The following is a 25890-nucleotide window of genomic DNA, read 5'->3' on the forward strand; positions in this document are numbered from 1 at the left end:
CTTTGAAATGTTTCTATAACTTTAGTTAATATATTTATCGACTCATTTTTTAAAGGTTACGATGAACAAGAGATATTTCACTTAGGATGGAAATAGTATTTCGATACTGGGTGGTTATTTTATTTTTACTTTAGATGCGTCAATTAATAACATAATAGCAGAAAAAAATGTATTTATGTTTTAATGAAAAAAATTAAGATAAATCTAGTTGGCAATATATTGGTTTTATTCCAAGTATTTTAGAAGATGTACCAGGCGTTGTTTCTACGTCCATTTCTGTTCTTCGTTATATAACACGCTTACACTATCATATAGGGAAAAATCGGCTGAAATAGCAAACGGTTTTGTACAAAGGTGACAAAGAAATATTTATAGATGTCACATATGACACGTCTTAGAAATTAAGTTGAACAGAAAATTTATAAAGATACGAATATTCGGTGACACATTCTACATAGCTGCGTATGGATATAAGACGAAACCTGACCGGAAATGGCGTCTCTCATACTCTCGCTCTCTCTTTCCCCCGGTCTCGTGATTTAGGCTCAGAGCGTCTCTGTTTGTTTTTCTCATTCTCTGTTCCTCTCTTTCTTTTTCTTTCTTCCTGTTTTATCTCTTCTCTCTGCTTGTCTTTCACGCTCTGTTCCCGTCTCTCACTCCTACTCCCCCTTCTTTCTGCCTTCCTTTTTCTCTCTTGTCTTTCACTCTCTCCGTCTTCTCTGTATCTTCTTCTGTGCGGGCTTCGTGCGTCTCCGTTTGTTTTCCTTTCTTCATCCTTGTGTTTCGGGAGACTTCCAGTGTCTCCGTTTGTTTCTTTCCAGAATTAGAATGCTAAATTCGAATTTGGAAGACGTCTTAAATGAGGGAAGAACGAATATTATGTTTGTGTGTGTAAGATAGTTGTGCTTCGGGTTTGTCCGTCAGTTTCCGGAATTTAAACACGAAAATAATTGGAGGCGGGTAAGTGTTGAGTCTAAGTTGTGGTGTTTGGAAGAAGTGGCTACCATGCATCGTCACACGCGGATGAAGAAGGAACTTCAGATGCTGAAAGATTCACCACCACCCGGCATTGCCTGTTGGCCGAAAGGAGACAGCATTGAGAGCTTAGAAGCTCGTATGTAACTATTTCTTAGTCTTTACCATTGTGTGTGTGTATGTGGTCAGTACCTTCCGTTACTTTGTGACCACGCTTTCTGTATTTATGTACGCTTAACTACAGTTTGGGGCCCCACCAACTTCGTCTTCTCGTAACTTTTTGGAGAGTACATGTTTGTAAATGAAATTTTATAGAGATATGTTTTCGAAGGTGAAGATTACACAGTTTGTGTGTGTATATATAATATATATATGTATGTATTGGTGCTGGTCAGTACCCTCCGTTACTTTGTGACCGCGCTCTCTATGTTTATGTACGCTTATCTACAGTTTGGGGCCCCACCAACTTCGTCTTCTCGTAACTTTTTGGAGAATACATATTTATAAATGAAATTTTATAGAGGTACGTTTTCGAAGGTGTAGATTACAACTGTAATTATGAAAAAGAAAATGCTGACGTTATAGATATTGGTAGTAACAAAATCTACACACGCGTGCCCCCCCACCGACTTTATTGCCTCATCACTTCCAGAAAAATGGTTATTTTTAAATGAAATTTTCTACAAATATGCTTCAGATGGTGTACATTCTGGTTATATCGGAATATGTGGTGGTAAACTTTTTCGGAGGGTGGGATGATGAGTTTCGGAAAATTCACAGGAGTCATGCTATTAGCTGTCAGAAGTGAAAGTGCTCACTGCTAGTGAAGTATCTGTCTATCTGCCTGCATGCCTGTTGCTGGCCTGTCGATTCTTTGGCTACTGACAGCTAATACCATGACTGGCCGGTGCGAGCTATATGTCTGTCTCTCTCTCTCTATCTATCTATCACTCGAAAGTTATTGGAACAAATTTGACACCTATATCCATGCGTTTGAAAACACACAGAGTATAAGGGTACTACTAAAGCAGAGTGGTCCCGAATTTTCAACAGAGAGAATTTATCAAAATAGAAAACAAATGAAGTTTGAAGTTTAAAAATAATAGGATCGACCACTCACGACTGCGCGTTCGGGACCACTCTGCTTTAGTAGTACCCTTATACTCTGTGTGTTTTCAAACGCATGGATATAGGTGTCAAATTTGTTCCAATAACTTTCGAGTAAGAGATAGAGAGACAGACAGACATATAACTAACTACGGCCAGTCATGGTATTAGCTGTCAGTAGCCAAAGAATCGACAGGCCAGCAACAGGCATGCAGGCAGACAGACAGATTCTTCACTAGCAGTGAGCACTTTCACTTCTGACAGCTAATAGCATGATAGTGCCACTTTTTTTACTCATAACTTTCAGAAAAATATTTCGTTTTTGGATTTGGTTTGCAAGATTCTTGATGTGAGTTCTTGTGTTGAAGCATATTCTGTTCGGATCTTGTTCAAAACGGGAGCACCAGTTTTCATTTATGTTTTATGTAGTGTTTTTGGTACCGAAAGACTTTCAAACTTCGTATACTTATCTATTTTGTGTTATAGAACAGAAAAAAATTTTTGTATTCAAATTTATTTCATGTAAAAAATTGTCTTATTTCGATAATTTCAACCAATCACGGACAAGTATTCAGCTGTTTACACTTACTCCTTAAGCGGTGTAAAGCGTATTTAATCTCCATTTATAATTTCGTTAACATCTGCCTGAACTGAACATTTGCTTTTTTCATTTTCTTTCACGCGTGTTTATTTCGTTAACATCTGCCTGAACTGTATGAAAGGTTTATTAGCTACTGCCTAACCCTAACCCTAACGCCTACTGCCAATATGCTTCAGCCATTTTTTGACAAGGAAACAATAATTTTATTACCGCCAGAATCGTTTGTTTACGTAGTCAGCACTTAATGTTATTCGGCTGAATGGACGTCAGTCATTGGTTGAAATTACAGAAATACGACAACTTTAACATGGAATAACTTGCGATGTACGTTTTTTTGTTAAGAAGACTAAGAGAAAAAGATGTTTCAAAGTGTTTCGTTAAGAAAATACTGGTGCCCCCGTTTTGAACAAGATCCAAATTTTCTATAACTACCGTCCAGAGTGTGTAGATCACAATTTTGTCGGAATTTGATATGAAAGGAAAAAAAAAAAAAATTTGGTGGGCTCGTACACACACTGACACACGTATCATATATCTACAAAACAAAACTTGAAATTTCGAAAAAAAATTGTGATGTGTGTCAATTTGCATGTATGTGTGTTCATTGTTTTTCTTTACACATCAAATTCCGATGTAACCGTAATTTACACACTCTGAAAAGTAGTTACTCTTTACTTGTTTCAGTCATTTGACTGCGGCCATGCTGGAGCACCGCCTTTAGTCGAGCAAATCGAGCCCAGGACCTATTCTTTGTAAGCCTAGAACTTATTCTATCGGTCTCTTTTTGCCGAACCGCTAAGTTATGGGGACATAAACACACCAGCATCGGTTGTCAAGCGATGTTGGGGGGACAAACACAGATACACAAACACACACACACATATATATATATATACATATATACGATGGGCTTCTTTCAGTTTCCGTCTACCAAATCCACTCACAAAGCTTTGGTCAGCCCAAGGCTATAGTAGAAGACACTTGCCCAAGGTACCACGCAGTGGGACTGACCTCGGAATCATGTGGTTGGTAAGTACTTGCCACACAGCCACTCCTGTGCCTATTTGTAGTATTTGTAGAAAATTTCTTTTAAAAACTACCCATTTTCCCGAAAGTTATGAGGAAACAAAGCCAACTCATGTGAATTTTTTTTTAAACCTGATACGCTTATGAAATATTAACAAATGAGGTTTATTTTTCAGCGTAGTTCCCCTTGCGGTCCAAACACTTTTTTAATCAGTACTAGGCTTATTCTATCAGTTGTTTTTGCTGAACCTCTAAGTTATGGGGACGTAAACACATTTACACCTGTTGTCAAGCAGTGGTTGGGAGAAACAGACATAAAGAGACACGCATAGATGTATACATACATATATATGTATATTCTTTTCTACTCTAGGCATAAGGCCCGAAATTTTTGGGACGGGGGGGGGGGGGGGCAGTCGATTAGGTCGACACCAGTACGCAACTGGTACTTAATTTATCGACCCCGAAAGGATGAAAGCTAAAGTCGACCTCGGAGGGTCTGGGTGGGACTTTGTACCAACCACAGATTTGGTCAGCAGTGCCCAGTAAATTGTCCCACAGGAACTTCCCATTGTCGTCTAAGCTATATGTCCCTTCTTCCTCCTCCTCTCTATCATCAGAGGCCTTATTTTGAATTAATCCTGTATTATCTCATAGCTTTGAGATTTCAATGATGAACTCTTTTACTTGTTTCAGTCTTTTGATTGTGGCCATGCTGGAGCACCGCCTTTAGTCGAATAAATCAACCCAGGACTTATTCTTTAGAAGCCTAGTACTTATTCTATCGGTCTCTTTTGCCGAACCACTAAGTTACGGGGACATAAACACACCAGCATCGGTTGTCAAGCGATGTTGTGGGGACAAACACAGACACACAAACACATACATATATATATATATATATATATATATATACACATATATATGATGGGCTTCTTTCAGTTTCTGTCTACCAAATCCACTCACAAGGTTTTGGTCAGCCCGAGGCTATAGTAGAAGACACTTGCCCAAGGTGTCACGCAGTGGGACTGAACCTCGGACCATGTGGTTGGTAAGCAAGCTACTTACCACACAGCCACTCCTACGCCTATATGTGAGTGTTTATTTTTAAAATGACATTGTAAGGTAGGTGTGAGAGGCAGGATCTGGCCAGTTTGAACATAAAACAGAATATTCTGATTGGGTAAGACTGGTTTAAATACTAAAGGGTTAAATGTTGAATTTAAAAAAAAAATACGTCTGATTGACAGGACAAGATCTAACAATCCACTGGGATGTGCCAGATCATGATGTCAGTTTTAGTCTGGTTTCTATGGACGGTAGCCGATCTTAAAAAAAAAAAAAAAACATCAGAAAGTAGCTGTCCTAACATATTACCATTTTTAGCATTAACCCTTTGGTGTTTAAGCCGGCCATATCCGGCCCAAATATCCTGGCCATTTACATTCAAACTGGCCATATCTAGCCTCTCACACCTAACCTACATTGACAGTCTAAGAATAAACTATCACACCGTCGAAACTTCAAACCTGTAAGATAATGTATGATTAATTCAAAACAATTTGAGTGAAAAAAGTATTACATTTAACAGATTAATCTGAACACTAAAGGGTTAAATGCTAGTTTTTAAAATACGTCTGTTTGATAGGACAGGATCTGACAAGCCACTGGGCTGCATCAGACCACAATTTCAGTTTTGGCATGGTTTGTATGGCTGAGTAGCCCTTCCTAAATCTAACTTAAAGATGAAGATAAAAAAAAAAACACACACAGAAGGAAGCTGTTGATGTCTAATGGTAATGAGTATTATTTTCAGAAATCATTGGTGGCAGTGGTACTCCTTATGAAGGTGGAGTTTTCAAGCTGAGCATCCATCTCCCTGAACGGTGAGTATTAGAAAAATGTCATTTTATTTCACTTTCACTTTCACTTTCATTTTAATGTCTTCTTCTCAGAAGTACTGTCAATGACTTGCTTGGCTAAATCCCTCAAGGCAGTGCTCCAAAAGACCAACATGTATGGTCTTTGTGTGTGACAAATGTGCAGGTAGAATAAGCACTAAAAACATGCAGACAATAAGCTCCTTCAAATGCTTGGGTGGACCGTTAGAGGTAGTAGATAGCTTTGAACTCAGAACGTTGCGGCAGACGAAATACCGCTAAGCATTTCGCCCAGCGTGCTAACGTTTTTGCCAGCTCGCCGCCTTCTCTCGGTTTCTTATTTCTTTACTGCCCACAAGGGGCTAAACATAGAGGGGACAAACTTGGACAGACAAACGGATTAAGTCGATTATATCTACCCCAGTGCGTAACTGGTACTTATTTAATCGACCCTGAAAGGATGAAAGGCAAAGTCAACCTCGGCGGAATTTGAACTCAGAACGTAGCGGCAGACGAAATACTGCTAAGCATTTCGCCCGGCGTGCTAACGTTTCTGCCAGCTCGCCGACTTCTCTCACTTTTCTGTCTACCAAATCCACTGACAAAGATTTGCTCAGCCAGGGACCGAACCTGGGACCTGTACCTATAGTATAAGTGTATATACATGTGGTGGTGGTGGGGGGGGGGGATGGCAGTGAAGGGTGCATTCATGGCAGAATGATAAAAGGAGTTGTCTCTGTAATCGTGACTGCTGCAGGTTTTATCTCGCTTAAAAAACAAGTGCCCGCTAACATTGCTTTGGGGCAACCCAGACCTTTGACACCACCATCATCATCATCATCATCATCATAGGCACAGGTATGGCCGTGTGGTTAAGGAGCTTGCTTAGCACCACTTGGTTTTGAGTTCAGTCCCACTGTACAGCAAGTGTCTTCTGCTATTGTCTGTGGTTGCCAGGATTTGAACTCAGAATGTAAAGAGCTGGAAGACATGTACTAAGTGTTTTTATCCGATACACTAACGAATCTCTCTGCTCATTACATTAGTATTTAACCCTTTAGCGTTCAAATTAATATGTCAAAAGTAATCCTTATTGATTTACATTTTAAAAAATTAATCTGGTATTATCTTGTAGCTTCAAGATTTGAAAGTTGTAATTGTTTATTTTTAGAATGGCATTGCAGGGTAGGTGTGAGATACTGGTTCTGGCCAGTTTTAGCAGAATATTTGGGCCGGATATAGCCGGTTTAAACACTAAAGGGTTAATGTTATGAGTGCCTGTTCACCTTCGGTGACAAAAGTGTTCTTCCAAAGTTACTCATATTGGCAAAAGTATATTCCTAATGTGAAGGTGCATGGCTCAGTGGTTAGAGCGTCGGGCTTGCAATCATGTGGTAGTGAGTTCGGTTCCTGCACAAGACACTTTATTTCACGTTGCTCTTGTTCACTCAACTGTAGAAATGAGTTGTGATGTCACTGGTGCCAAGTTGTATCAGCCTTTGCCTTTGCCTTGAATAACACATCAGTGGTGTGGAGAGGGGGAGGCTGGTGTGCATGGGTGATTGCTAGTCTTCCATAAACAACCTTGCCTGGACTTGTGCCTTGGAAAGGAACTTTCTAGGTGCAATCCCTTTCATATTGCTTAGGTCCTAGTCTTCTCTGAAACCTTCAACAAATGGATCAGAGGCCTTTACTGAATCATAGGCTTCCTTATAAGGCTAGTTTTCTGGATTCTTTGCTGGTGTCATGTAATAGCACCCATGCCAGTGCCACATTAAAAGCACCTGGCACATTCTGTAAAGTGGTTGACATTTGGAAGGGCATCCTGCTCTAGAAACCAAGCCAAATTAGACGACTGGAGTTTGGTGCAGCTCTCCTGCTTGCTAGCTTTGGTTCAACCCATGCCAGCTTGGAAAACATGTTAAAGGATGATGATGGTGGTGATGATGAGGATGCTGATAATATGATCTCCCTTCCCTGGGTGGGTCACTGGTCTATCTCATGGATACTCTCCTTGTGCCAGCTGAATGGACAGGACCAACATGTAATGAAGTGTTTTGCTCAAGAACACAGTGCATTGCCTGGTCCAGGAATTGAAACCAATAAGCCACTCATCTCGTACAATTATAACCTTAATTAGCAACAACCGGATATTTAATCGTTTAATTTTTATTTTTCCTCTCACTCTCTCACTAACCTTTCTACCACAGGTACCCCTTTGAGCCTCCAAAAGTGAACTTCTCGACCCCTATTTATCATCCAAACATTGATGCTGCTGGAAGGATTTGTCTCAATGTTCTGAAACTCCCACCAAATGTGAGTCCTTACTTAACCTTTTGTTTTTAAAGTATATTTTTGTTGACCTGCTGCATTAAGAAATACATATTAAGAAATGAAATAATAAATGGCTGTGTGGTAAGTAGCTTGCTTACCAACCATATGGTTCCGGGTTCAGCCCCACTGCGTGGCACCTTGGGCAAGTGTCTTCTACTATAGCCTTGGGCCGACCAAAGCCTTGTGAGTTGATTTGGTAGACGGAAACTGAAAGAAGCCCGTCGTATATATGTGTATATATATATATATATATATATATATATATATCTATATATATATATATAGATATGTATATATATATATGTGTGTGTGTGTGTTTGTGTGTCTGTGTTTGTCCCCCCACAACGTCGCTTGACAACCGATGGTGGTGTGTTTACGTCCCCGTAACCTAGCGGTTCGGCAAAAAGAGACCGATAGAATAAGTACTAGGCTTGCAAAGAATAAGTCCTGGGGTCGATTTTCTCGACTAAAGGTGGTGCTCCAGCATGGCCACAGTCAAATGACTGAAACAAGTAAAAGAGTAAAGAGTAATAGAATAACAATAAAATAAGCATATTAAGAAATATAACTAAGTTAGTCATGAATTCTGGCTCACTCTATATATTTTTAAACAAGCTCACTGGCTAATTGTCACCCCAGTTCCTGTTCTGGCACTGTTCTATATATCACTGATGGGGAGATGAGTTACTGCTATCTCTAGCGGTTGAGTGCCCATCATTGACAAGACCAAAGAAGGTCGAAATTAAGCATCAGCACTGGAGACTGTGGGGATTTATCTCCCTGCTAGTGATATAAACAAGAGAGCATTTTGCACCAAAAGCCAATATGAGTTTCTCTCATGGTAAAAACTGCAGTATTGTTTTTTTTTATATAAGAATGTCCACATGTAAGTGGGGATAAATATTACCTAATTTAATTTAATCCTGTTAATTGTTCTTTCTTTGTTGTGTGTGCATGTATTTGTGGGCCCTCTTGTTGGTTTCTTTTATTCAGTTGTGTCTTATGTCTTTGACACCTGAGTAAATAATGGGTAACTATTTGGTTATAAATAGAAGAACCCAGGGTTGGGTTCAATATTCCGCCAGGACACCTGATGAAGGCTGGAGAGTAAATCAGATGAAAAGTCGTAGTAACAACAAACAAGATGAGGACACATATCCGCCCAGTGTAAATAATGTATAAATATGCTTGTGTATATATTTCTGACAGTGGAGGTGTAATGGCCCAGTGGTTAGGGCAGCGGACTCATGGTCATAGGATCGCGGTTTCGATTCGCAGACCGGGCATTGTGAGTGTTTATTGAGTGAAAACACCTAAAGCTCCACGAGGCTCTGGCAGGGGATGGTGGCGAACCCTGTTGTACTCTTCCACCACAACTTTCTCTCACTCTTTCTCCCTGTTTCTGTTGTGCCTGTAATTCAAAGGGTCAGCCTTGTCACACTCTGTCATGCTGAATATCCCCGAGAACTACGTTAAGGGTACATGTGTCTGTGGAGTGCTCAGCCACTTGCACGTTAATTTCACAAGCAGGCTGTTCCGTTGATCAGATCAACTGGAACCCTCGACGTCGTAAGCGATGGAGTGCCAAGACACATGTATATCTGACTATCCATCCGTCTATGTCCGTCCATCCATCCATCCATCTACATTCAATTCCACTGCGTGGTACTTTGGGCAAGTGTCTTCCACTATAGTCTCGAGCCAACCAAAACCTTGTGAGTGGATTTAGTAGAAGGAAACTGTGTGTGTTTGTGTCTGTGTTTGTTCCCCACCACTGCTTAACAACTGGTGTTGGTGTGTCTATGTTCCTGTATCTTAGTTGTTTGGCAAAAGGGGCTGATAGAGTAAGGACCAGGCTTAGCATAAAAAAAGGACTGGGGTAGATTCATGCGACTAAAAGAAATTCTCCAAACCTTAGCCACAGCCAACTGACTGAGCCAAGTAAAAGAATACATATATATGTTTGTATGTATGTATGCGTGTGTGTGTTTATATATATATATATATATATATATATATATATATATACATATATATATATATATATATATATATATATATATAAACACATTTGTCATTCACGAGAAAATCCATTATATGTGTGTGTGTGTGTGTGTTTATAAATAATACAAAATGGGACAAGGATGCAAAACATCCAGACAGTTAGGTGATACACGAAAAGAACAAAACATACAGATAGACGATACAAAGAAAACACGGACAGGTCATTCGGACTTTTCTCTCTTCAGTCGATATTGCTCCAATCTGGCCAGCCCCAAGGAAAAACTAAGCTAAGAGCATTAGATTCCTTGGAAGAAAGCAGCGAATGTATACAAAAACGAGGATGGAAAAAAAAAAAATGAACAAAGGCGCAGGAGTGGATTTGATAGACAGAAACTGAAAGAAGCCCGTCGTATATATGTATGTGTGTATATGTTGTGTATCTGTGTTTGTCCCCTCAACATCGCTTGACAACCGATGCTGGTGTGTTTAGGTCCCCGTAACTTAGCGGTTCGGCAAAAAGAGACCAATAGAATAAGTACTAGGCTTACAAAGAATAAGTCCTGGGGTCGATTTGCTCGACTAAAGGCGGTGCTCCAGCATGGCCGCAGTCAAATGACTGAAACAAGTAAAAGAATAAAAGAATAAAAGAATGTTACACAAATACAATAAAAATATTAAAACAGGACATAGCAACAGATGTCTTTCGACTAAGGACGAATTAAATTAAGCTGGCGTTGTGGAAATAAGGCCTTATGGGAGGAATACATGATTTCACAGGCACAGCTAGGAATAACGATGTTACACGTACAACGGCCGGCCATATATAATGGATTCTCCCGTGAATGACAAATGAGGATTCAGTAAAATAAAGTGGTAATCATGTTCTGTGGACACAGATGTGTCTCATGAGACCTGTTACTGCTTTGTAACCTTTTGGAAAATGATATAAGTTGAGGACTCAGTTTTTTCAAGTACTTGTGGATCATTTACTGTGTTGTTTTCTTGAGTGGATGGCAAGCCCTGCTTTGCTCCATACCACAAAACCACAATGACGGGTAAGGTTTTCATTTAGAAGAGCGGCGTTTTGCCATTGTGCCTTCATGCTTGCAAGCAGTTGATCCTAGTTGATTTTGCTCAAGTCTTTGCACTGAGGAGACGCAAGACTGGTGCCAAGTCCCATATTCTGATGTTTTCTTTTCCAAAGAAGTAAAGGAGAAGTTGCGTTGCTTCAGATTGTCTTTGAGACGCAAGAGTGGCGAGCTGGCAGAAACGTTAGCACGCCGGGCGAAATGCTTACTGGTGTTTCGTCTGCCGTTACGTTCTGAGTTCAAATTCCGCCGGCCGAGGTCGACTTTGCCTTTCATCCTTTCGGGGTCGATAAATTAAGTACCAGTTACGCACTGGGGTCAATGTAATCGACTTAATCCCTTTGTCTGTCCTTGTTTGTCCCCTCTATGTTTAGCCCCCTGTGGGCAGTAAAGAAATAAGACTGGCCCTCCACACTGATATATACACACATATATACTTTTCATGTCTTAAAGATGACTACTAATACTTCTGTATGTCTCTTTTTCTCTTTCAATTTCAGGGTGGCTGGAAGCCATGTTTGAACATCAGTACAGTGCTGACCTCTATACTGGTCCTTATGAATGACCCTAATCCTGATGACCCCTTAATGGCCGACATTGTAAGACCCTTTAATTTTTCTCTTTTTCTTGTTTTTTTTAAATCTTTACCTGCCCACCACAACAGAATTGAGATCCTAAAACCAAGGTGCCATGTAAAAAAAAACACCCCAAACTGCTGGCCTTGTGCCAAAATTCGAAAACTACTACTACTACTACTACCACCACCACTACCACTACCACCACCACCACCACCACTACGACCACCACCACTACTACTACCACCACCACCACCACCACCACTACTACTACTACTATCACCACCACCACTACTACTACTACTACTACTACCACTACCACCACTACCACCACCACTACCACTACTACTACCACCACCACCACCACCACCACCACTACTACTACTACTACTACTACTACTACTACTACTACTACTACTACTACTATTTTCTTTTATAGGCTGAGGAATTTAAATACAAAAAGTCAGAATTTTTGCAGAAAGCTGCATCCTACACCAAGAAGCATGCTTCAGGAAACTCCGCAACTGTGGTCAGTTCTTTCATTTTACTCTTGACCTTCTGAGAGAGAGAGAGAGAGAGAGAGAAGAGAAAGAGAGAGACAGAGATTAAGAACCAAAGAAATGGAGGCAGAAAGAAAGATTTAGAGATAGAAAGATGTGAGAGAGAATTAAGAGACAGAGAAAGAGATTAAGTGACAAAGAGGGAAAGAGAAAGAGAGACTAAGAGATTGAAAGAAAGAAGGAGAGATATGAAGAGATGGAAAGAGAGAGAGAAGTGATGGGAAGAGAGAGATTGTTATGGAAAGTGAAAGACAGAGAGATTAAGAGAGAGACCCCCACTCTTTAAACTATTAAAAAAAAGAATCCAAATTTTATTTATATGTTTTAAACATAAGATGTTCAGAATATGCAACAGTATATATATGTATATATAAAGAAGGCGCAGGAGTGGCTGTGTGGTAAGTAGCTTGCTAGCGTGGCACCTTGGGCGAGTGTCTTCTGCTATAGTCTCGGGCCGACCAAAGCCTTGTGAGTGGATTTGGTAGATGGAAACTGAAAGAAGCCCATCGTATATATGTATATATATATATGTGTGTGTGTGTGTGTATTTGTGTGTCTGTGTTTGTCCCCACTAGCATTGCTTGACAACCGATGCTGGTGTGTTTATGTCCCCGTCACTTAGCGGTTCGGCAAAAGAGACCGATAGAATAAGTATTAGGCTTACAAAGAATAAGTCCCGGGGTTGATTTGCTCGACTAAAGGCGGTGCTCCAGCATGGCCGCAGTCAAATGACTGAAATGAGTAAACGAGTAATACTTGGTGGTGTGTAATAAGCACCATTTGAGCGTGGGTCGATGCCAGTGCCGCCTGACTGGCACCTGTGCTGGTAGCATGTAAAGGGCACTATTTGAACGTGGTTGATGCCAAGTGGCATCTGACTGGCTCCCTGTGCCGATGGCACATGAAAAGCACTCACTACACTCTCAGAGTGGTTGGCGTCAGGAAGGGCATCCAGCTGTAGAAACCTTGCCTGATCAGATTGGAGCCTGCGGCAGCCTACTGGCTTGCCAGTCCTCAGCTAAACCGTCCAACCCATGCCAGCATGAAAATGGATGTTAAACGATGATGTTTGATTCTTTTGTCGTGAATGACAAATGGGGGTTGAGTAAAATAAAGCAGTAACCCTGTTCTATGGACAGGCAAGTGTCTGTTGAGGGCTAGTGGTGCATTGCAAACCTTTTGGCAAGTTGAGGACTCAATTTTCTCAAGTGCTTGTGGAACATTTGCTACATAAATATATAGGAGCAGGAATAGCTGTGTGGTAAGAAGCTTGCTTCCCGACCACATGGTTCCGGGTTCAGTTCCACTGTATGGCACCTTGGTCAAGTGTCTTCTACTGTAGTCTCGGGCCGGTCAAAGCCTTGTGAGTGGATTTGGCAAATGGAATCTTAAAGAAGCCTGTTATATATATATATATATATATATATATATATATGTATATATATATATATATATATATATATATATATATATATATATATATATGTATATATATATATATATATATATATATATGTATATATGTATATATATATATATATATATATATATATATATATATATATGTATATATGTATATATATATATATATATATATGTATATATGTATATATATATATATATATATATATATATATATATGTATATATGTATATATATATATATATATATATATATATATATATGTATATATGTATGTATATATATATATATATATATATATATATATATATATATGTATATATGTATATATATATATATATATATATATATATATATATATATATATATATATATATATGTATATATATATATATATATATATATATATATATATATATATATATATATGTATATATATATATATATATATATGTATATATGTATATATATATATATATATGTATATATGTATATATATATATATATATATATGTATATATATATATATATATATATATATGTATATATGTATATATATATATATATATATATATTATATATGTATATTATATATATATATATATATATATGTATATATGTATATATATATATATATATATATATATGTATATATATATATATATATTTATATATATATATATATATATATATTTTTATATATATATATATATGTATATATATATATTTATATATATATATATATGTATATATGTATATATATATATATTTATATATATATGTATATATATATTTATATATATATATATATATGTATATATGTATATGTATATATATTTATATATATATATATATATGTATATATGTATATATATATATATATATTTATATATATATATATATATGTATATATATATTTATATATAATATATATATATGTATATATGTATATATATATATATATTTATATATATATATATATGTATATATATATATATATATATTTATATATATATATATATATGTATATATGTATATATATATATATATATTATATATATATATATATATGTATATATATATATATATATTTATATATATATATATATGTATATATGTATATATATATATATATATTTATATATATATATATATTTATATATATATATGTATATATATATATATATATATATATGTATATATATGTATATATATATATATATGTATATATATGTATATATATATATATATGTATATATATATATATGTATATATATATATATGTATATATATATTATATATGTATATATATATATATGTATATATATATATATATATGTATATATATATATATGTATATATATATATGTATATATATATGTATATATATATATATATATATATATGTATATATATATGTATATATATATATATATATATATATATATGTATATATATATATATATATATATATATGTATATATATATAATATATTATATATGTATATATACATATACGTACATATATATATGTTTGTAGAGCTATTTCGAGGATATTGTTTTTCAATATGCATTTTAATTTATTGTTGGCGTTAGGAAGGGCATCCAGCTGTAGAAACTCTGCCAAATCAGATTGGAGCCTGGTGTTGCCATCCGGTTTCACCAGTCCTCAGTCAAATTGTCCAACCCATGCTAGCATGGAAAGCGGACGTTAAACAATGATGATGATGATGATGAATTATTAATTTGTAATTGAATGAGTTGTATATGGAAACGATTGTAGGTTACAGAAAATTATGAATGAGTTAATTGATATATATCAGTTAACACTCTCCATTTTTTTCCTAATATAGCTATATATATATATATATATACATATATATATATATATATATATGTGTGCGTGTGTGTGTATATATTTATGTGTGTCTGTGTTTGTTCTCCCACTATTGCTTGACAACTGATGTTCATGTGTTTATGTCTTTGTAACCTAGCGGTTTGACAAAAGAACCGATAAAATAGGTACTAGGCTTACAAAGAATAGTCCTGGGGTCGATTTGTTTGACTGAAGGCGGTGCTCAAGCATGGCCACAGTCAAATGACTGAAACAAGTAAAAGAATATATATCTGTATGTGTTTGCTCACTGCTTCTCAACTGGTGTCAGTTTGGAAATATAATATTTCTAAATCTCAGAGAGATTTAAGCAGTAGTGGAGCGACAAAGTTGTAGTATATTGTCAACTTAATGTGACAATCCCAATAAGGGAATACACTACTGCTGTTTAGCCCTAGGAAGCTGGACACAGTAATTGTGTCAAGGCCGACAGGAAGCGGTCCAGCTACAACTGGTGTCAGTTTGTTTACATCCCTGTAACTTAGCAGTTTGGTAAAAGAAACTGATAGAATATTATAAGGAGGTTCATATGTTCAAATAAAACCCTTCAGGGCAGTGCCCCAACATGATTTTAGTCCAGTAGCTGAAACAGCTAAAAGATAAAAGATTTTTAACCCTTTAGCATCCAAACTGGCCATATCCAACCAAAATATTCTGCACGTTTTATGTTCAAACCTGTCAGATCCAGCCTCTCACACCTACCCTACAATATCCTTCTAAAAATAAGCATTCACATCATGAAAATCTCAAAGCTTACAAGATAATCCATAACTAATTCAAAACAATGTGAGTAAATAAGCATTACGTTTAACAGAATAATCTAAAAGGTTTAAGTTTAATTTAATTTTTATTTCTACTTTTTCTCTCGTAGGCCAATGTTCTCACTGTCCAGGACAATGGGGCTGAAACCACAGGAATGGGGACCCAGCTTGGCAAAAGACCCCTTGTCCACGAACAACACAAATCAACTGACAAATGCCCGAGGAAGGAGAACACAAATTAATGAATTAGAAAAGCATTTACATGGCCCTTCCTACATGATTTGATTGAGGTTTTACAACTTGGAGATTAGCGGGAGGGGCTGGCACCGATGAAAGCAGTGATGATAATAATGATGGTGGCAGCTGATGGCCTGTTAGGATGGAATGAAATAATTTTGGTTATGTTTTGGTAATGTGATGTTATAAAGTTCTGTATCTGACCACATAAGGTCAGTTTAGATATGTGTGTGTGTGTGTGTGTGTGTGTGTGTGTGTGTGTGTGTGTGTGTGTATATATATATATATATACACACACACACACACACATGCACAGAGACATACATATACACACACATATATATATATATATATACATGTCTAAACACTTGTATCTGTGTGTATATATGTATGTATGTATGTGTGTGTGTATGCATGCATGTGCACAAACATGCATATACACATGTATGCATCAATGTATAGCATATATACATATATACTCGTGTATTTTAAATACATATGTATATGAATGTATATCTATAGATATATGTATATGAGTGTGTATATAAATACATGTGTATGTATATAAATGTATATATGTAAATACATAAATTAAATGTATATGCGTGTGTATAATATATACTATATATACACTTGTGCATATACATATGTATATATATCTATGTAAATAGAATTATATTTGGAGAAAAATTTTCTTAAAATAAACATAATATAAAAAATATCTTTGAAAACAGAATATGAGCCTTTTATAAGGAAGTTTTTGCATGTTAGGTGAAATAGAGTTGAGAGTAGTTAGGACATCTTTCTGAGAGAATGATGCTTTACAGATATCACGGTCATAAACAAGTCTTTTTCATAAAGTCTTCGGGAAAAACCAGTTTCTTAATTTCCTCATTTGTTTTTTCCCCCATTAATTTCAACATGTCTAAGAGATGGATCTTTGATTTGTTGTACCCTAAACTGATGTATTAATTTTTTCCCCCTGATCTGCTAATATAATTAATTCTCTGTTAAATGTGGAGAATATGATGCAGTAAATGAATTATTTTTGTTCGTTTGTTTTGCAATCATAACTTCTTTCCATTCTTGATTCCCTTTGTTGTTCACTGTTCGATTATTTCACCTGTCCCACAACCAGTCTCCACAGTTTGTTACCTGTGTTCTTTCATCTTTGATTTCTTCTTTGACTCTTTGATTATTTCACATGTTCCATGATGAGAATCTCCAGTTTATTACCTGAATTATTTCTTCTTTGACTCCTTGATTTGCTGCCCCTTAACCTGATATATTAATTTTGTTCCTGTTCTGCTGATATAATTCTCTATTAATTGTGGTTGATGTGATGCAGTAAATGAGATTTTAACTTCTTTTTTTTTGCAGTTCATATTAGTATTTACCCACAATTCCTTTCTATTCTTGAATCTCTTGGTTGTTCACTGTTTATTACATGCATTATTCCTCCTGATATGAATTTTGTCTTTGTTAAGAGTCTTTTAAGATTAGGCAGATGTTTTTGATTGATAATTTGTGATTCTTTATTTTTATGAGATTAAATGATTGGTATAGATAGGAAGGATGGAAGTGGAGGCGCAATGACCTAGTGGTTAGGGCAGCGGACTCGTGGTCATAGGATCGTGGTTTCGATTCCCAGAGCAGGCGTTGTGAGTGTTTATTGAGCGAAAACATCTACAGTTCCACAAGGCTCCAGCAGGGGATGGTGGCGAACCCTGCTGTATTCTTTCACCACAACTTTCTCTTACTTCCTGTTTCTGTTGTGCCTGTAATTCAAAGGGGTCAGCCTTGTCACACACTGTGTCACGTTGAATATCCCCGAGAACTACGTTAAGGGTACATGTGTCTGTGGAGTGCTTAGCCACTTGCACGTTAAATTTCACGAGCAGGCTGTTCTGCCGATCGGATTCACCGGAACACTCGTTGTCGTAACCGACGGAGTACCAACCATAGATTGGAAGGTATCATTTGACCGAATGCAGGCTGTTGTTGTTTCTAGGATTATGGGTGACTTCAAATGGAATATGTACTTGCATTTTTGTTTTCACTTTGTGTGAGTGTTACCTTGTGTGTGTTTCTCTGTGTGAATGTTACTTTGTGTGAGTGTTTCTCTGTAAAGCAGGTTGAAATATATTTTGCTTTTGTTATAGTATGATCTACTAAATATAGGGGATAATTTTTGTGAAGAAATATATTTAGTTCTACCAGTTGTTTCTCTCGTTTGTTTATGTCTGTAATTATTGAACATATATGTCTTGCCATGTTGAATGGGAAGTTCCTTTTAACCTTTATCACACTGATTTTCCCCTAGAATTGTTTTCCTTGTCATTGCATTATTTTTGAGGGAACAAAAGATATGATCACCTACCAATTTAAAATTGTTATAACTTTTGTTTTATTGCTTGTACAAACTTGATTATTTTGTATACTAATAAAGGAATGGATGAATAATATTTTTATGTAATACATTAAGGAATAGTCAAAAGAGTTGCTCCTCAGAAATATACCTCCTTGGGGCCAGTACTTTCTTTCAATCAGCCAGCCTTAGATGATAGTATTCACTTGGTACATCGTTCTCAAAATAACTGTCAGCACAGGACTTATTTTTTAAAGCCTAGTACTTATTCTATTGGTCTCTTTTGCTGAACCACTGAGTTATGGAGATGTAAACACATCAACACAAGTTGTCAAGCAGTGATGGGGTGGGGGGAGACAAACACTAAGTCATTCAAATATATATATATCTGACAGGCTTCTTTCAGTTTCCATCTACCAAATCCACTTACAAGACTTTGGTTGGCCCGAGGCTATAGTAGAAGACACCTGCCCAAGGTGCCACACAGTGGGACTGAACCTAGAACCACATGGTTGGGAAACAAGCTTCTTACCACAGCCATGCTGTATCTATGTGTGGGTGTGTGTGTGTGTATGGATTGCCTATGTTCAGTTCTACTGTAATACAAAGGCCTCAACATCTAATGTGGAGGGCATGGATTTGTGATTCAGATCATACTGGTTTGATGAGTCTATCACACTGGCTTGGCAAAGGAGTGCACTTTTTATACTTGTACCCAGTAAAAGTAAATTATATGATGTGTAATATATGTGTTTATGTGTGTATATATATATATATGTGTGTGTGTATACACACATACATACAACCATCATTTTAACATCCATTTTTCCATGCATGGATCAGATGGAATTGATTGAGGTGGATTTTCTACAGCTGGATGCCTTTCCTGTTATCAACCTTCCCTTGTTTCCAAGCAAAGTAATATTTCCCCATGGCTGCACATTGCAGAATATTAGAAATGACTGCAGTCTAATGACTGAAACAATTAAAAGAATATATCAGAATTAGCAAGTTTATGTAAAATAAACAAAGTTTCTAATTTTTTTTTAAATTCAAAAAGCCATTTATTTTTCCAATAAAAATTTTTGTAACCAGATTTTTTTAAATTTTTATAATTTGGCTGACAGTATTTTCTCCAGAGTTGTTTCCCCCTAACCATGTTACTACAGGGGAGAAAACTTATCCGGTGACATAATGCACTTTGTCATGGCATTCACCTGGGAGGGGGTTAAGCCAGCTCTTATTGAGTTCACTATGGACCAGGACAGGTTATAGGGTATGTCCTCAGTCTTGAGATAGCAGCTATGGGTGAGAGGGAGGTAAATTGTTTTCTCGCATAACATGAGAAAGAGCTCAGATGTGTAAAATAACTGCACTTAAAATCATTCGTGCCATCAATGTAAATTCAAGCAAAGTGAATCCGTTTGGTGATCATGGTAGATACGTGCGTGTGTGTCTCTGTGACACAATGCCCGACACAATCCTGGACAACCAGTGTTGGTTTGTTTATGTCCCCATAATGTTATTGGTTTGTCAGGAAAGACTATGATGAAATAAGCACGCTGTTATTGTTCCTGTTGTTGTGGGTTTAACATGCGAGCATCTGTTGGTACCAAATTTGGTATGCCATCTATGATTGGATAAGCGACGTGGAGCTCCTCACAGACAAGTTCTTCATTCTCAGCATCATACCTGAAGACAGAAAAAAAATGGAAATCAGACATTAAATAAGAAAATGTGTATCTACATGTGTATGTGAAGGCATGTAGCTTAGTAGTTAGGGTAGCCAGCTCACAATCATAAGGTTGTGACTTCAATTCTCAGCAATGCATTGTGTTCTTGAGCAAGACACTTTATTTTACATTGCTCCAGTTCACTCAGCTGGAAAAAATGAGCTGTACTTTTATTTCAAATGGCCAACTATGTCACATTCTGTATCATGCTGAATCTCTCTCAGAACTACATTGAAGGTATGTGTGTCTGTGGAGTGCTCAACCACTTGCACATTGTTGTATAGTGAAACTGTACACCCCTCCCAGTAAAAAGTGGTAGTAGACAGCCATTATAAATAAACCAGTAGTCAGTCGACAGGGGAAGGTCAGAGAACGTTGGAAGTATGTGTAGACTGTGTTAGTAATTATACTATGATACTGAGTTGACATTATAACAGTCCAACCTTTTGAGGCTAATTACACTGTACGACTGGGGGTCGTACAGTGCCAGATAGAAACATTCTATTGATGATTTCGTAATATAACAATATCTGTCAGAGTGACAACCATCGTCAAAAGACAGGTACGAAAAAGACCCCCAAAAACTAAGTACTGGAGTTGATTTGTTTGACTAAAACTCTTTAAGGTGGTGCCCCAGCATGGCCAGTCACAGTCCAATGACTGAAGGAAGTAAAAGAGTAACAAGTATAACCTACCTCAAAGGTTTCTTTGATAGAGGACACACTAAAATATCCAGCATTTTAACATCAAATTGGTTTGGTGGTTTGCATTCACAGAACGGAACTGGAGAGCAATGGATTGCTTGCCTTGAATTGAGGGCATCTAAAAAGAGAAAGAGGAGGAAAGTGTAAAGAGAAGCCATCTATATATGTTACAATGTACACACAGTGCTGATAGGCCCGTAGCAGGAATAGTAAATGAACAACAAAGTGCAAATGTACTGAGAGACCAGTTGGGCATAAGAGGAACCAAATGTAGCATGCAAAAGAGAAGACTACATTGATTTGGACATGTGATACATATGAATGAGGACAGCTGAATAAAGAAGCGCTGATCACTAGAAGTGGATGGTATCCATAGAAGAAGGAGACCCAGGAAGACATGAGATGAAGTGGTAAGGACTGATCTCAGGATGTTGGGCTTCATGGAGAAAATGACAATGGATCGAGATGTCTGGCGATATGAGGTTCTTTAGAAGACCCACCCACGTCAGTGAAACTGAGTTCGAGAAGTGCTGTGTGTCCCACCCAGTACCAGTTACGCACTGGGGTCGATGTAATCAACTTAATTCATTTATCTATTCTTGTTTGTCCCCTCTGTGTGTAGCCCCTTGTGGGCAGTAAAGAAATAAGAAACTAAAAAAAGACCATCATATATATATATATATATATATCGTTCGTTCATCGTTTAACGTCCGCTTTCCATGCTAGCATGGGTTGGACGATTTGACTGAGGACTGGTGAACCAGATGGCTACACCAGGCTCTAATCTGATTTGGCAGAGTTTCTACAGCTGGATGCCCTTCCTAACGCCAACCACTCAGACAGTGTAGTGAGTGCTTTTATGTGCCACAGCAAAATATTATTTACATATTAAACATATACCTGGAAACTGGTTCATAAATATTAATGATCTGTAGAGACATGCTATTTCGTTATGCAACCATGATATACTACAAAATATATCAAAAGTCAATACTGTATGCTTAGCGGTATTTCAACAGCTGGATGCCCTTCCTAACGCCAACCACTCAGAGAGTGTAGTGGGTGCTTTTACGTGTCGAACACACGAAGGCCAGTCAGGTGGTACTGGCAACGGCCATATATATTAACTCTTCGAAACGCCGGTGTTTTAATGGTGGCAGCTGATGAAGGATATGTTCTCTATGTGGCCTGCTTGTTTGTTATACCTTGTTTATCATTTTGTCCATGTTCTTTTGCAACGTCATGTACCCAGATATGTATCTATATGTACATGTAGATGAAAGTATGTACATACATGTACATATATATGCATATACTCATATATTGTTTATATACATATATATTTATATATATATATATTAGGGATAAAAATCCAGAATTACAGGTAAAAACTCAATTAAAATAAATTTATTAAAAATTAAAATTAAATTAAGTTTCACAGTATTAAATATAAATATATATAGTTTTAGGGAAAAGAACCAAGTTTCATGAACTCATCGATGAAAATCCACTGTCACATATAGAAAAATTAATAAGTAAAAGCACAATAAATAAGTATAATATAAAGATATTATCTTTATCTTATGATATTTACTTTGTATTATATTATACTCATTTATTGTGCTTTTAATTATCAATTTTTCTATATGTGACTGGATTTTCATCGATGAGTTCATGAACCTTGGTTCTTTTCCCTAAAACTATATATATATATATATATATATATATGTATACAATAGAGTTAGGGGTTGAGGATTCAACCCACTGAGGGATAGTATCTATCCAGCTGTAAGATTAAGTTTATGTTCATTATATAATTCCTTATGTACTTTTATTTGTAAACCTGGTTGTCAATATAACATGGTTTGTCATAAACACCTGTACTTTGTGGGTTTTTTCATCACTTTAGTTATGAATTAAATTAATGAATTCAACGGGATACACTGTCTGCAAGTCGTTGGGTTCAGCATATTATCCTCCATTTTCTAATTGATATATATATATATACATATATATACATATATATACATATATATATATATATATATATATATATATATATATATATATATATATATATATATATATATTAGACAAGTTACAGATAATGGTCATTACATATTTTTGCTTTATTAGAGTAAATATGGCTTACAGCTGTTTCCAATAGTGATTATAGTTACATTCCTGACAGGTTTACTCAATCTGCCTGTTAAATCAGTTGAGAAAAATTGAATGACCTACTTTCGTCAGAGCCATTTCTGATTATAACACTTCAGTGCTCAGCTTTGTTATAACCAGAAATGGCTCTGACGAAAGTAGCCTTAGTCTTTTTAGGTCGTTCAATTTTTCTCAACTGATCAACAGACCAATCAGTGTAAACCTATCAGTGATGTACTTATAATGGCTACTGGAAACAGCTGTGAACCGAATTTACTCTGATAAAGAAAAAAATTTGTAACGATCGTTATTTTTAACTTGTTTTTTTTTTCATATATCACTCTATGTCAAAATCAGTGTGTCTGGAGCCCATCCACAGATTTACAACATAGAATTTGATCGTTGCCAGTGCCCCTGGACTGGTTCTTGTGCGGGTGGCACATAAAATACAGCATTTTGAGCGTGGCCGTTGTCAGTACCGCCTGACTGGCCTTCGTGCGGGTGACACATAAAAGCACCCACTACACTCTCTGAGAGGTTGGCGTTAGGAGTGGCATCCAGCTGTAGAAACTCTGCCAAATCAGATTGGAGCCTGGTGTAGCCATCTGGTTTCACCGGTCCTCAGTCAAATCGTCCAACCCATGCTAGCATGGAAAGCGGACGTTAAACGATGAATTGTGATGAACCATAACCTTGGATCTACCATAAAAATACTTGGTGTTCTTTACTAATCTAAACAATATTGTTAGCTTGGAGTGCCAACAGAGAGTTTCTATTTATCTATGTGTGTGTGTCTTTGTGTTTGTGTTTATCCCCTGCCACTGCTTAACAACTGGTGTTGGTATTTACATCCCAGTAAACTAGCAGTTCAGCAAAAGAGATCAATAGAATGAGTGTCAGGCTTAAAAAAGAAAATAAGTTCCTGGATTGATTAGTTTGACTAAAATTCCTCAAGACAGTGCCGCAGCATGGCCGTAGTCTACTGAGTGAAACAGGTAAAAGATCATCATCATCATCATTTAACATCTGTTGTTCATGCTGGCATGGGTTGGATGGTTTGACCAAGGCTGGTAAGCTGAGGGGCTGCACCAGACTTCAGTCTGATTTGGAATGGTTTCTATAGCTGGATGCCCTTCCTAATGCCAGTCACTCCGAGGGTGTATATATATATATATATATATATATATATATATATATATATATATGTGAATTGACATAAAGGCACTGTCATGGTATTACCTGTCAGAAGTGAAAGTAGAAAAATCTGACAAGGAACGTTACTGCTAGTTTGAGTTGATTCTTTGGCTACTGACAGCTAATACCATGACTGGCCGGAGTTATCTGTCTGTCTGTCTGCCTGCTGGTTTGAGTTGATTCTTTGGCTACTGACTGGCCGGAGCTATCTGTCTGTCTGTCTGTCTATCTCTCTCTCTCGCTATCTATCTATCTATCTATCTATCATTCGAAAGTTATTGGAACAAATTCGACACCTATATCCATGCGTTTGAAACATTACAGAGTATAAGTATCTACGGAGCTAATACCATGACAGTGCCGATGTAAATAAAGAGATGACAGAAAAAGGATTGGTGGAGATGGAGTATATGTAATCTAGGTATGCCCCCCCCCCTTTTAAATTTTGTTTTTTTTTTACGGAATCCTATGTTTCAGACCATGGAGAATCCGATTCTGAAAAAATTTTTTCAAAAATCTCAATTTCAAAATTTCGATCCCCCCCCCCCCGGTTTTTATATAGATCCACAGGGCAAACCTAACCCTGACCGTAAACCCTAACACTAGTTTTGTGAGATTTGGCTGTTATTCCTAGCATGTAAAAAGCCTGCTTGGTGGGGGGGGGGGAATTGAAATTTTTCAAAATTTTTTTTTTTCAGAATCGGAATCTCCATAGCCTAAAAAAAAATTAATAAATTAGGGGGGGGGCGAAGGTTCAGATTACATATAGTCCATCTCTATCAAAGGATTAGTATCGAAAGATCGGCCTATATATATATATATATATATATATATATATATATATCGTCCACTTCTGCCCATGCTATTCTACAAGTTAATATAAATTAATAAATCGACTCACACGACACTATTTTCAGTGATCTCCTCAACGACAACATTCTGATCGACCATAAAAGAACACAATAACAGACACAAGGTCACTCCACGTGGTTTTGCTTGCAAACTCAAACGACCTTCAACACGATAACAACGTCAGTAAATTTATTTATTACTGAAACGTTCGTTCCTTTATAAACTTATTTCTACCAATCAGATTTTCTATTACATTCGATGTTAAGTGTTCTATGATGCAAGTGTCGCTAATTCCTAGCTAATCAAAGTTACAGGCCTGTATTTGAGTGAAAGAGTAAGAGTTATGTCACTAATGAATGAGATAGAGTAAGAGTAATTGAGAAAGCGACTCTATTGATCGTTAGCTTAAGCGATCTCT

At 36.7% G+C, this 25890-nt stretch overlaps 2 protein-coding genes across 2 annotated transcripts; one reads left to right on the plus strand and one right to left on the minus strand.

The window, feature by feature from the left end:
* The first annotated feature begins 547 nt into the window (after positions 1-547).
* On the plus strand, positions 548-19928 carry LOC106878276 (ubiquitin-conjugating enzyme E2 T). The gene is made up of 6 exons (XM_089346386.1): positions 548-1114; positions 5526-5595; positions 7800-7905; positions 11516-11614; positions 12030-12119; positions 16338-19928. The coding sequence occupies exons 1-6, from the start codon at positions 1006-1008 to the stop codon at positions 16467-16469; spliced, it is 606 nt and encodes a 201-aa protein (XP_089202512.1). The 5' UTR covers positions 548-1005; the 3' UTR covers positions 16470-19928.
* LOC106878277 (uncharacterized) lies at positions 19872-25890 on the minus strand. The gene is made up of 3 exons (XM_014927453.3): positions 25522-25890; positions 21261-21387; positions 19872-20524 (listed from the first exon to the last, which is right to left on the minus strand). The coding sequence occupies exons 1-3, from the start codon at positions 25556-25558 to the stop codon at positions 20398-20400; spliced, it is 291 nt and encodes a 96-aa protein (XP_014782939.1). The 5' UTR covers positions 25559-25890; the 3' UTR covers positions 19872-20397.

This window comes from Octopus bimaculoides, chromosome 30, assembly GCF_046866305.1.
Source record: "Octopus bimaculoides isolate indiv1 chromosome 30, ASM4686630v1, whole genome shotgun sequence".
Lineage (NCBI taxonomy): Eukaryota > Metazoa > Mollusca > Cephalopoda > Octopoda > Octopodidae > Octopus > Octopus bimaculoides.